This window comes from Haliotis asinina, chromosome 7, assembly GCF_037392515.1.
Source record: "Haliotis asinina isolate JCU_RB_2024 chromosome 7, JCU_Hal_asi_v2, whole genome shotgun sequence".
In the NCBI taxonomy this organism is placed as follows: Eukaryota; Metazoa; Mollusca; class Gastropoda; order Lepetellida; family Haliotidae; genus Haliotis; species Haliotis asinina.
The window spans coordinates 45,823,094-45,837,631 of record NC_090286.1 but is presented as its reverse complement, the minus strand read 5'-3'; the positions used below and the strand labels follow the sequence as shown (position 1 = coordinate 45,837,631).

The following is a 14,538-nucleotide window of genomic DNA, read 5'->3' as shown; positions in this document are numbered from 1 at the left end:
GTTGTAACTTTGATGCAGACGAACAAGTTCCAGTTTCTTGCAAACAACAATTTTATACCTAAAAGAAATCTGAAATAATTTCAATTTACAAAATGATCAATTTTGAGAATGTAATTGCAGTGTCAAAGTCATCTAATACGAGTTGAAAGATGCCTAAAACTTGCTTTATTAATAAAGCATCTTTAATCATGACTATTTTGAAAATGATATCACAATAAATGTGCCATTCCTTTTTGTGTGTAACCAATTCTACTTTTGACATTAACTCTACTTTTCATTTCAGCTGAGTCAGTTTTCACACAGGTTTTAAAATAAGCAAATTCCGTGGCACAAAAGCAGCAAATTCTGCAAGGATTCTGCAAAAAAAATGTGTTTTCCGCAGACCAGACGTTTTTCTGCAGGGCAAGGTAAATTCCGCGATTTTTTCTCCAACCGCAGAATCGCGGAATCCAGGAGGGACTGATAAGAGGTCTCCCTAACTGATTATGCTTATCTGGCATAAGACGAAACTCAGACAGCATAAGCTTCATTTGTAGGAAAGTGGAATAATAACACTAAGATCTTAAATATTAAGGTTTTATAATATTCTCATATCCATTTTGAGAATTTTTTTAAGGCTAAAGTAATTATTTAAAGGAAGTCCCCACTGATGATGATAGGACTCTATCATATGGATAAAATATAATGTCCAGTGACAATGGCCTAAGAATGCTGTTGGCTGCAAATGAAATAAGTTATCCAGGTCTTTAAGATTCCTAAACACTTGCGTTACAAACACAATAAAACAGCAGAGAAAATGTTAATACATTCCTTCCATTTTGATTAACAAATTTAAATCATGATGGACAAACGAAACAGAAAACCTAAAGGCTTACTTTGAGCTGAAAAACACAAAAACAAATAGGTCACTAGCTTCAAATTAACGTTTTTAGGAGTAAATAGTTTAAGTATAAGGTACCATGATTAAGATATATCTCATGAACAATCCTTTTTTATGCTTGACATGAATATGGTTTTAAGCTGCTTTTAGCAATATTCCAGCAATATCGCAGTGCCCATGTGGGGAATCAAACCCAGGTATTCAGCATGTGGGGAATCAAACCCAGGTATTCAGCATGAATGCCTTAACCACTGAGCTACCGCAGCATCCCTCATAACTGACGTGTCTTAACCAAACAAGTATTCTTCAGTGTGCCATTTTTTGAAAATAAGAAGAGTGCATGACTAGAAACAAAAGTACTACACAACAATATCCACACAGGATATAGGAATGCTGATACAGATGTTGTATTACACATGACCATCACAGATTAAATACATGAAACTGAACCATATATACACAGGAATCACTACTTTCAGTGTCATAATTCAAAAAGAGAGAAGTATGAGCTAATCCAGAAACAAGGGAACAAGGAGAAAATATTTTAGAAAGACCATTTGATACTGGTCAAAGACGCTTGTCACTGTACATTTTCATGTACATGAATATCATATAGACATTTAATTTTCAGGGTTGGTTTTGTTTAGTTACATCCATCATTCATAATATCCCAGTTTCAGACAACTGGATAAAGGTAAATACTGTCAGGATGGTAGTAAGACAAGTTGATTCGTTTTTCAAATTTTCATTTTGGGGGGGTGCAGGGGGCGGTGGCAGGTAGGTGGGAAGGAAAGGAAAGGGGAGAAAGGAGAGAGTGAGAGAAAGGAAGGGAGAAGAGACAGAGAGGGGGAATGAGTGAGGGCAAGGGGGGCAGGGGGAGGAGAATGAAGAGCCAGTTAAGATTTTAGAGTATTTTCACCATTCTTTGGTCAATTGTCATGGCTGGTGGGTAATGCAAAAACTAAGCCATCCAGTTCTCAATCTTGAGTCTTGAGGATAGAACAAATAATTAACATAATTGGTTGAAATAATGTGCTTGCATTGACTGAGCTGAATCCTCACCAACACGGTCAAGAACCAAGGCAGAGTAGCTCTAGATACAGACTTAAAAAATAAAACAGAACCCTATGACGCTTTTACAAGCATGAAAAAAGAAGAAAATACACAAACAGATAAACTAAAAGGGGAACTCACAGCACTTCAGAAAAAGCATGAGGTTACTGATCATCCAGCCACCCTTGCTGTGTAACATCATTATTTCATCATCTGTAGTGGCGTGTCCTAAACTGAAATGTAATTGCTGCGAATAGCGGGACAATTGCTGGCACAAGGTAAAGCTATATCCATTCATTCACTCACTAACTCAAATGAAATGTACAGAAAATCACAAGCATCATGATATATATATATATTATGAACAAACTAAATGTTAGAAGCTTGAAACACAAGTTTATCCATGACGAACAGTTTAACCGGTTAGCAATTCACCAAATAATTGAAGCCACTGACGTTGCTCCCATCTATTCCCACCCAAACAGAAGTAGATAATATCAAATGTATGCGCACATGTCTGTCCTTGTGTCTGCGTGTGTTTTACAGTTTTGTGTCTGTACAGTAGCAAGCCAAGTCATCTGGTTCGCTTGATTTTTTGGGCATCATTTTTGAAATCTGGAATACATCTCCACTTAAAAAACAGGCAGAACTTTCAATACATGATTTTCACAATTCAGCTTCATGATGTCTATTATCAAATCACAATTAGCTTTCAACAGACAAACAGAGCTTGAGGACTGATGTTTATTCAAGGTTACAAAGGTCAAATTCTTTCAACACTGGATGAACCAAAATTGCAGCTAGATTTCTTTCTCTTGAATCTATCCCAGTGAACATGATCTCTGTCAATGCAAAATGATAAATAAAAAAATCTGAACTCAATAGTCTAACTATGTACTCCACAAGATGCTCACACTTCATGTCAGAACAATGCCAATTCAGACAAGAATGAATATGAAGTCTTTAGTTTAGGACAGACTGACAAGAATGCACAACTGAAATGGGTACACAGGAAAAAAAACAACATGATAAACCTGGTCCACTACAACCATTGTAACATAATGTAACGGTACACTGTAACCATGGTAACATAAGATAATGGTTCTCTGTAACTAAGGTAGCACAACATTATAGTCCTCCATATCCATGCTAAAGCAAAATAATGGTTGTTTCCCATAACCATGGTAACCTAAGATGATAGTCCACTATCATACTAGATAGATGATGTCTTCAATTAACCATGGCATCACTAGGCCACTACATATACTTGTATACCAGGAAGGCTGGCGTGCCACTGTATTTTGTTGCAAACTGTTTACCATCGGCTGTTGGGTCAGAGAAGGCAACTTCATCTTTATCAATAAGAACACCATGCTCGAATACTTGTCTGCAAAAGAAAGAATAACCATAGTATAACAATATGATGCAATGGTCCAGTGACAAACACGCAACAAGTAAAATTTCTAAGCTAGTTCTCTACTCACACTCGTCCTAAAGATACCAACGCCAAAGTGTTGTAAGTAGTAGTTTCAAGGAACAGAAATCGTTGTTTGACAATAAAATTAGCAGTCAACGAAACACTTGAAATGAGGATGGATTCTGAGAAAGATAATATGACACTAATCAGGAGTGAAGCTCTAATTTCACATACCTCCAACACCAGATTTCCACATTATCACGTTGCAGTGCTTCTTGTCTCTCTGCCTCCCCAACCCCGCTTTCCCCTCCCCTCCCCTCCCAGAAAATGTAGTTAATCAATGAAAATGTTGTCTATTAATCCAAAGGTTAAAGAATTTCCTTCAAATTCCCACTGCAACTGTAGGACTCCTATGAGCAATCGTATCATTTGAGGCTAAAGATTTGTAACAACAATGATAAAATCAGTGAGGGTAGCATCTCTAAACCAATCAGGGAGGTCCAATAACTTTTAGACTGTCAATCCACATTTGGACATTTTTGTTACAAACAACCAGACTACCACTACTGACCTGACAGTGTTGACAAGTCGAGAGGCGATGCCTTTCCGTCGGTACAAGTTGCACACCCACAGCCTGCTGATGCCAACCAAGGCAGGTTCCGGTTCTGTCTCGCAACACCAGGGCCTCCCGGTCCGCTGGGAGATCACCTGACTTCCTCCCTGGCTCTCCGGAATCACTCGGTAACCCTGACACAAACATTATCATTTGTATTTACTAGAATACATCACTCATTTCATTAGTAACACATCCTGGCAACAGGTGACCATTCATGAAACCATGTTCACTAGTCTGAACTCATAGTTCTACTTCAAGAAGACTTATTTGTTGTAAATTTCAAAGAGTTTTTTCCAGGAAAAAGTGAATTAGTTTAAACTCTTTTTCAGCCATATTGTGACTTTTTAGAAATAAGTACAATATCAATAGTAGTGGTCTATAAACTTCAGTTGTATTATGACAAAGAACATATATTTCAGATGTTGACATGCTTCCTTTTTGTGGGTGAATCACAAGCCAGAACAATATATTTAGAAAATCATATTGAACAAAGAATAGATATTGTAGCGAAGACACATATTATCCAGAAGCCATTAGGAATGTTGCGTTATTCATAACGAGCTAGGAGTGAGTGAGTTCAGTTTTACGTCGCTCTCAGCAATATTCCACCTGTATGGAAGATTGTCTGTAAATAGAGTCTGCACCAGACAATCTAGTGATCAATAACACGAGCATCTATCTGCACAATTGGGAACCGATGACATGTGTCAACCAAGTCACCGAGTCTGACCACCCGATTCCGTTAGTTGCCTCTTACAAGTACTGTCGCCTTTTATGGCAAGCATGGGTTGCTGAACCAACATAAGCTGGCTGTTGAACAGCTCCTGTTATTCTGTTAATAATCATGGATGCACCAATAGTCCAAGGGATGCAGGGACATTATATCAGGACATAATAATTTCAATACATGATGGACTTCTATAATCACCAAACCACTATATGTAATAAGCAGTAGAGCAAAGAGTTAGAAATTCTTTGTGCCTTTCCTGTTTTGACATTATATGTGTTACAACATCCTTGATGACAACATTTCAAGCCAAAGTCATTAGACAATCATCAGTTTTTACAGGAAGCTCGTCTGAAGATTCTAACATAAGGAATCTGTTGAAAGCCAGTACTCACCTCTGTAATGGACTCTGCCACTACACACCCTTGCACTTCCTTCTCATCAGAAACGTACAGAAACACCTGTGACATAAGGGGGTCAAACTTATGGCAACCAGTAAAACTTACCCACCCAGTGAACACATAAAATATACCCGATGAAGATAATACAAGTATGCTATACTAAAATAAGTAGGCAGGAATGTTTCTAATTTGCCCATGCAATTTAGCAACAAAACTTCAGTCTTTGCCAAAAAAAACAAAACAAAAAACACCAACCAAACAAACAAAAAAACACCAGCATAGCTGTTCCATGGACAAAGGGAGGTAATTTAAGCCAAAACGCTTTCTGCAAAAGTACAATAAAATACAACCACACAGCATTCGCTACCCTGCATATTTCATGTTGACTTAATATTACGGCGTTGACATAATACATATAAAAATATAAATAAATTAGTGTTCTAGCAAACTTATACACAAACAGATAAATAATAAGTTAAATACATGCTTTAACAAACAAGAAAAACAAAGTGAAAGTGCTATTTTTACCACAAACTGTTTATGAAGATAAAAATAACCTATTAACAAATGATTCGGGTTCTCTGTGTGTAAGTAGGACACTGTATGTATTGCTGGAGGCATTACCTTAAGGTGTGGTTTGTACCACACTGTGTGTTCTGGGAAGCCAAGGTCCATGCTCATCACCCTGTTGATTTCCTCCACCTGTTGGTAAACAAATGGTAAATGTTGTAAGCATTTCACCGTAACATTAAACTGATTCAATCTACAGAAATATCAGTCCTTTATCTTTCTCCAAACACATTTCATACAGCAGGAATTACGCATAAGCTAATGAACTGGGTGAGCAATGACTTTTATACTTTCAACAATCTAGGACTTGTTTGTTTGTTATATTATGCCCGACTTAACAATATTCCAGCTATAGTGAGATGGGCTGTAAATATTTGAGTCTGGACCAGACAATCAAAGGATCAACAGTATTAGCATCCAACTATACAACTGGGGTACACCAATATTTATCTAGCCTCATGTAAGAATGTTGAGTTTTGATTGGTCCATGTGACTCTGATAAATTACTATGTACATCCATCACGATCAGGAGTATAAAAGTCGTGTACTCCTGCTACGAAAGTCATATCACCTCGCTACACTTCGGTGACGACACGAAGTGAGAAAAGCATGCATCGACAAGCCTTTAGTAACGTGCGGTGCACTGAGGTCAAACGATCAGCTGGTGTCAACGTGGCAGCAAGTCAATTCAATGCATGTTGTTTTGTTTTGATTTAGTGAAAACATTCAGCTAGATAAATGCGTTATCACATCGTGTCGAGGGAAATACAGGGTTTTATCAGTCCCGAGTAAGGTTGTATTCCCCGTGCCCGAGCCCTCGACACAATGTGACAACTTATAGTGTCAACCAAGCCTGTGACTCAGTGAGAGCCTGACCACCCCATTATGTCTGACTCTTATAATAAGTAAAATAATAATAATAGTGGGTATTTGTAACTGTGCCTGTATCCGTGCATTCGATACTCGCTCAAGGCGCTACAAAGAAGGTGAATGTATATTTAACATATACATTACGTTACTAATAGTTAGAATTAAAAAAAAAAGGAAGATAGATCTAAGAGAAGGCTATGGAGAAGTAATGGGTTTTCAGAAGGGACTTGAAAGAGTTCAATGATTCAGCACATTTGATGAGAGCAGGCAGTGAATTCCAAATCAATGCAGCGGCATAGGAAAAGGTCCTCTGACCATAGGAGACAAGTTTGACTTTGGGGACTGTAAGTAAATGGTGATTCTGGGATTTGAGACATCTTGCAGGGGTGTATAGTGTAAGAAGTTCGGATAGGTACTCTGGAGCTTGACCATGGAGACATTTATATACAAGACACAATATTTTGAAGTTCACATGGTACCTAACACTAATAACACGAAGCCAGTGTAGGAAAATGAGTGATGAAGTGATGTGATCTCGCTTGGATTTTAGACATACAGTACGGGCAGCAGCATTTTGAATTGTTTGGAGTTTCTGTAATTGCATAATGAGGTTGGGTTGTTAATAATCTATGCTCCAGACAGACATAAAACATCTGATTTGCTTCATAGCAGCTACCTGTGATAAACAGTAGTAGTCCTAACCTCTACAACTGCAGAAGTACAAGTCTCAGGCTAATTTTGAAACCAGCAATATCTGCAGAATACAGAGGTACCGTGAATTACAAGTATTATGTTTTTAGACTTGTGACTTAGAGACAGATGGATTTTTTGTCCATTGTTCATTGCCACACTCATCAATATTCCAGCAAGATGTCATCGTATAAATACTTGGGAGTGGACCAGACAATCCAGTGATCAGTAATGTGAGAACATTCCACTCAGTAATGGTATGAAAACACACCATCAACCATGTCAGACTGACCTTATGACCAGTCTGACTAAACTAAGTGTCAGTATAATTTGTTACGTCAAGTAACGTTTGAGCGTCCAATCAGATGTGAGACACTTGAACATAACCCAGAATCCTAACAAGCATTGTTTGTTGGGGACCTACTCCAACTGCAATCACCACAGATTAGAGACCGAGAGGAAAAAGACATGGTAGTAACATACCTTCTTTGTTGCATACTTGGGATCTTGTGACAGGACAACAATAATCCTTCCACCATCATCTGGGAACTCCTGCACAACCCGTTCTTTCTTCCATCCCTGACAAATCAACAGAATTACAAGATGTAATACATTCAGGCCATCTCTGGTAGCTGCCTTCAAATTTATTTCAATAGAAATACAAAATATTCAATTGCTTTGATATCATGATATTAGAATTCCAACAATGTTAAAAAGCAAACTGACAGTATTCTAATATATACCTTCGAATCCATTTACATCTATGTATGTGTATGAGCAAGCCTCACTACCTATTGCAAGTCCTGTAATACCAGACTGCAGGAATAGTTGAGCAAAATCAAATTTAAACAAGATATTACGACTATGTTGACAATATAGTCTCCCATACACTTCATCACTAATGATGTTCATCAGAACTCACTGGAAAGCTGAGGGCACTTATGAACGTCAGGTGTATCTTAGCGTGGTCTGCCTCATCACTGGGATCTCCCTGGTTGTACAGCATGTTGCAGGTCTTGCACTGGATGGCACCGATCTTCTTCTGACCAGCATCCTACAACAGTAACATTTAACAACAAAGACCTTAAATGCAACAAATCATTGCAAAGTTCCAAAGTATGTATTAACATGTCTTATAGTATGACCAAAATCAATCTGGAAGGATAAGAAGCATAAATGGATCTGAGGCATACCCTAAGCACTGTTATTATCACCCACTAGAGGAACAGTGCGTACTTGATTTTCTTTCGACATTATCTTGGTAGTAAACAACTCAAACTGCCTGAGAGGACCGACATCAGAACATGGTTTAAAGTCACTATGCAATCCCACCTGGTACCCATAAATAACTGGGAGAACAGATATTTCTTCACTAAGAAAGTGTGATCCAAAAAAGTCATTTGTTACACCACAGACATGGGTAGTATTTAGATAGTTCTGCAGGTAGCAAGTATTTCTATAAATATCACTATGGAAACATAATGCCTGTCAAGTCTTACAATAATCATTTGTTCCATCCCATCTGTGTCCTTGGTGATTTTGAAGCCTGGTGAAATTCGTGGTGATGACCGCAGGGACCTCCGTGACAGTGGGCTGAAATTTCAGAAGGATAAGTTTAAATGACTAAGCCATGATTACAGTAGCAGCAACACCTGTTTACCCAACCCGAAACATCTGATCGTTAATACAGCATAAGTTACAAATTCATCCTGTGTAACATCATAAAATTAATAATGCAAAAAGAGTCTGAAGCCAATGTTGCAATGGTCAACAGGGGTTAAGAAATCCCATCGCATGTTGCCCTGGTCAAGTCAGTTTTCGTTTTGGGCAAATGGTATCTTCCTTGTCCATGGACTACTCGATAACTTATGATTTCTAACTGCAAGTGTAAATAATCTTGGATTTCATTTCATATCTGCATCATAATGAAGCTATTAAAGTTTGCAGTAATAATAGGGTAGAGCTGGTGTGTGAAATTATCACTCTTCCATAAATAGTCCAGTAAACATTAAAGTCATGCGTTGTGTCATAAAATCAGGGCAAGTGGAAAATTAGATACTTTCTTGAAGTCAGGACTCTTCAAAATATTTTTGAAAGCCTGGTCTAGCTTGTCTAGATTACAGTAAATTTACACATTACGTAATGTACATTTGTATACCCCTGCATGGTAGTTTGAATCATACTTCCTGAGTCATATTATTTTCCATTTCACCCAGCCAGTACCATAAAGCTATTGGCCAAAATGAGGCAAGACCAGTTTTTTCAGGTTGAAAAAGAAAGCCCATCTAACTGGGGCAACTTTCCAATTTATATCACACATAAAGTTAAGTGTTGTTATCAAAATTATACATTCAGAAATTACTTGACAATTGTAAGTCTATACCTCTTCATCACTGAGTGTGGACTACAGACCTATGGTGAACCTCTCTAACTCTGGGCATAGATTTTTCAAAGCTCTCTATCACTAAGACAATCATAAGTGCCATACAGTAACAATAACATTGACTTACGACTGTCTTGGCGGTAAGAGAGACTTGAAAATCATTCCCTGATCATTACCATAATTAACGTCAGAAACATTTATTGACTAGCCTACACCTGTCTTCTTCATCATGTTCACTGGTACATTATAGAATTCATATATGGCAGTGGATAGCCTTGTTTAAATCAAAGTAAATTCTCCTTGATTAAGACTTGTCATTGACATTCCATTCAAAATGAACTTTGTTATACTTTAGCTATATAAATTTATATATGGACAACAACTTCTTTAATTATATTTTATATTAACATTTTGATGTAGGTACTTATACTGTTGTAATGCACGAGTAAAATACTACAGCACAGAACAGATATACACACCAAACAGGGATTAAGTAAAAATAACACGAATAAACATCCTTTGCTAGCTCAAGCCACAATATGATTGCATACAACGTTAGAAATAATCAATGGCCAGGAGACCCAACGCCATATGTTATTGTATCAGGATGACAGTTTCAAATATTTGCTGGCCCTCGTGGCCTTCAGTAAATTATCTGTCTTTTTTTGCAGCTGAAATCTTGTTTTTTCCCCTTTATTAACATTCGGGAATCATTCATGATCCATCACGGTACAATCACTTACAGTTTCATTTTCCGGTATTTCCGCACTTTCTGCCAAGGAATGTCAACACCAGTCTTTAACAAAAAACTTCTCACTGCACCATAGGCTTCACTAACTGATTTTGCAGAAACAGTCTGAAACTGTGTATAAAGTGTAGTCTATTTTGTTTTCATTGGTTTGACAAAATCGGCCTGCGGATTTCGTTAGGCGTGGCAAATTAAAGTATTGCAAACACTGAGTGCATACCTGGTAGATTCACAGATTCAGAACCTCATAAGACACAGCAAAATTCTAATCCTTGAAGTGCATAGCTTTGCAGATCCCACACAAGTTTAGCCATATGAACACCTGAGCCCTGTTCCACCAATAAACAGATAAAAGCAATGCTAAAATGTCTTGAAATGTTGTCTACAAATGTGAGAAACTTCTTTGAGCATGTTGAGGGGATGAAGAATCTGGACATTTTTGAAGATATACACCTCCTTTCTTCTGTGCAGGAGACGTTTCGACATAAGATTCTAATGTTGTTGTGGAAGAGATAACATATTCTGAAAGTATGTTGTGATAATTTCCATGATGTTCCTCAAACTTTTCAAATGTTTACAATAGCAAAGAAAATCCTTACCTTGAATTGGATTGTGACACTTGCCTTTTCTTCTTGGGATCAAAGATTGAGAAATATTTCTTCTCTTCTGTACTGACATCTTTGGTAGGTGTAGCTGACTTATCGGAGTACACAGACGGTGGTCGTGACGCCTCAATGTCGTCACCCATGAGACTGTCAAAACCAAACAGGTCATGTGATCCTGACAAAGATTCAGTTTTCCTCGAGTTCAAAGGTTCACTGATTAATGACACACTTGTCGGGGAGCTCTCCAGGAAAGAGTCAACAGAACCTAGTGATCCTCTATCAGTCTCAACATCACATTTGTTTACATCCACAAAACTGTTTTCGATTTTGCTCGTCTTTAACACACTTTGTTTGTCACTGTTAACGTTTCTGGAAATTATCTCACTCTGTCCTTTGGATTTTGACTGCATGCAGTTTTGGAGCTTCACATGGCTTTTGAAAACTTTCTTCTCATTTGTTCTAGGTGAGTCTGAAACTTTCCTAGTCATCACAAAAGGTTTCGACATACTCTTTCCAGATGTTGAAATGTCTGTGTTGTCTCCACTGCTTGGTTCACTCTCCCACAGAAAAGCATCTTTCAGAGTTTTGCTGGATTTCATTTTCAATTTTGGGTATTTACTGTTAGGGGTCTTCTTTTCCTTTTTAGCACTCTTGGATTTTGTTGACCTTTCCCAAAGGTTCCCACTCAGTCTTTTGGGAACAAACTTTAAATTGAACCCTTTCCTGACAACAATACTCCCAACCATTTTGTCAGCATTTGCTGGAGATTTGGTTCTGAAAAATTTCTTTCCTGAACTCTTACAAGTCTTATTCGAACTCTTTAGTTTACGAGGGGTGTTTTCAGAATCTTCATGATCAACTTTTTTCAGGGCTGGTGTCAGGGAACCTTTTGCATTTTTAGTAACTGTAATCTTTCTCCTCCTTCCTTTCAATGGAGTCTCTTTATCTTGAACTGGATTAGTTTTAATAACAGAACTCTTTCCATTGTCATTATCACCTCTATTACGCCGGGATCGTCTGGTGCAGCCACTGCCTTGGGAGTTTGGGCTGCCATTTTCAGAACTAGTCTGGCCATCTTTCCATTTGTTTTGGAGTCTCTTAGTATTTCTAATATTTGCCAGTTTCTTTTCTGTGAGGGGACTGAGCACCACGACAGGACTGGACACTGAGGAGGAAGAACTTCCTGTGACCTTGCGTCTGGATCCATAAAAAGAATTAGTTGCAAACACTGGGGTGTCATCGTCAGCATTAGAGAATGGGCTTTTGATGGGAGAAGCAGCTGAAGGTTCAACTGATTTAGTCCTGGGTCTCTTCCTTGGAGAAGTAATGTCAGTCCTGGAAGCAAAATTCTATTTGTTATCAACCTGAAGCAAAAATATCTATTTTGTAGTTACAATGATGTTCAAAGTGAGGATCTACAGAAAACAATGTGAAGTGAATTCATCCCTGTTCAGTAAATAGAAAATATGTTTGTGTGCATAAAAGATAATAGTAGAGACATCACACGTCTCCTTATTGCACACCAGAGACTATGATGTGTTAATAACGTTTTGTTTCATGTGTTTATTCAAATTTGACATTAACTTTCATCTGTAAATAGTGAGACAAGCAATCTTCTTGCAATACTCACTAACATGAGTAAAGGTCATGCAGGCAAGCAATAAACAAAAGCCTAAAAAAATGGGTATTGATAACTCCTGGACATGTACACAGTGTTATTTCGACTTTTAGTTTCTTTCATGCATATCCATAAACATTAAGTAAAAAATAATTGGCTTAAGGTGATTTAATTTGCGGTAATAAACTCCACTCACACCAATAATGTAAAAAAAATAAAAATAACTCATACTTCTTTTTATCAGGAGAGGGCTGCAATTTCCTTTTCCTTCTCATGCTGTACGTAGCCATCACTTGTGGCAGTCCTCTAAAAGTGAAACAATTATGAGCAAGTTGTGAGTTTATACTGAATACCAACAAGCAAATACGATTGCTGAGAAAGTAAATAGGTACATCAAATGTTTGCCAAATGCGACATTTACGTTGTTTTTCTGTCAGTGAATGAACAAAACGGTACATCTATCAGTCGTTCGTTGTTGAATTGCAACAAACGGAAGTTTCGAACAGCTGTACACATACATACTTATATGTCAAAGATATTTAAATAAAACATCGCTCGACAAATTGCAAATGGCTCTTAGTCAAAACGAATGGGGCGAACACTCGTTTATCGACGTTATATTAAATGAAAATATCGATAGAGTGCATCATAAGTTGATCAAAACATTCAAACGTCCACATTGAAATGACGCTGGTGTACTCAGGAAAAAAGCATTATACATTTAAGTAAATGTTACCACCACAAACTCATATGTCACGAGAGATGTTGCCAAACTCCGCCAAAATGTATTTGGCGCCCTGACAGTAAGACCTTCAGTTTTCCCGCAAATAACTGTTGATTGGTTCAGTAGCCCTTACTCAGCAAATAATTGACCAATGAACAGACGCTTACCGAAAATCAACCAAGAAAGATAACTCTAATTTGTGAAATCCTTGTTAATGAACTGGTACTATTGGTAGACTGCGCGGTCGCTATTCATATACCAAGTTTACATAACACAGGTTTGCAAAAGAGAAGCACACGTAAAATATTTACTACACGTCTTACCGGACATGGGGTGCGAAACAACTATATCCTAATTTCCTTCCTCAATCTGCACTGAACTAATTTATTTTTATATAAGGTTACATTAAAGTAGATAACTTCCAGAAAAGGTTATAGGAATCGTTTCGAGGGTGACAAGAATATTATCCAATTTAACGGCAGTCTTTTAAGTTTGGATTTTTTTAAAAGAAAAGACAAAACTGTACACTTTCTTTGGCCTCTTAGGATTTTGCGTAAAAATACGTTTCCATATCACTTCCTAAATCTGCGAATGTACTGGAAATGATATTTCGATATTAGAGAAAATCCTGTGTTGCATTGCATATTTATTAAATTTATTTACAACAAATTTGATTACAGCTCAGCCTTATTTCGTTGTTATTCGTTGGGGTGAGGAATCCGAGGGTAGGACAAAATCCCAACCGGACAAAATTGCATAGGAAAAATATGTGCACGGTCCCAATAGTGTTAAAATGACATGCACTTTTTTAAAATTAATATTTCGTATTTGTCTCATAAGTAAGCAGTGTTGATCATGTGCACACACGCGCTGATGCAACTCATGACAACTCATTCAACTCTAATGTAATATAAATCAATCATGGCCTCTATCATGAAAAACATGATTACAGTAAAATGGGATTTTGTCCGGTGTTGGTTATTTTGGTGTGGGATTTTGTCCAAGGAATGTTATTCCTATGAGATTTCGTCTGGGTGGGATTTTGCCCGACTGGGCTATAGTTCGTCCACGAGGAAGCCACAGGTTGTCTAGTTTTTGCCGTTGATGTGAAAGATCCACTGCAACAATCTGGAAGGCAGAGCAATTATTTCTACATAATGTTTAGAGGCATGGACAGTGTGAATGACTTGTAACCCCCTATACACGTATGCGAGACGGGACCCAACTTTGAAAACT

The 14,538-nt window shown here is 37.7% G+C and overlaps 1 protein-coding gene across 4 annotated transcripts; it reads right to left on the bottom strand.

The window, feature by feature from the left end:
• Positions 1-2,663: 2,663 nt before the first annotated feature.
• On the bottom strand, positions 2,664-13,455 carry LOC137290466 (N-acetyltransferase ESCO2-like). 4 transcript variants are annotated; one of them, XM_067821414.1, is made up of 10 exons: positions 13,315-13,455; positions 12,810-12,884; positions 10,955-12,295; positions 8,724-8,817; positions 8,147-8,278; positions 7,708-7,803; positions 5,719-5,796; positions 5,089-5,154; positions 3,922-4,097; positions 2,664-3,320 (listed from the first exon to the last, which is right to left on the bottom strand). In XM_067821414.1, exons 2-10 carry the CDS (start codon positions 12,866-12,868, stop codon positions 3,191-3,193), a joined length of 2,172 nt encoding a protein of 723 aa, XP_067677515.1. In that variant the 5' UTR covers positions 12,869-12,884; positions 13,315-13,455; the 3' UTR covers positions 2,664-3,190. The 4 variants fall into 4 exon arrangements, with proteins under 4 accessions (XP_067677515.1, XP_067677516.1, XP_067677517.1 ...); XM_067821415.1 differs by having other exon boundaries at positions 13,298-13,398; XM_067821416.1 differs by having other exon boundaries at positions 13,318-13,385.
• Between the last annotated feature and the right edge of the window lie 1,083 nt (positions 13,456-14,538).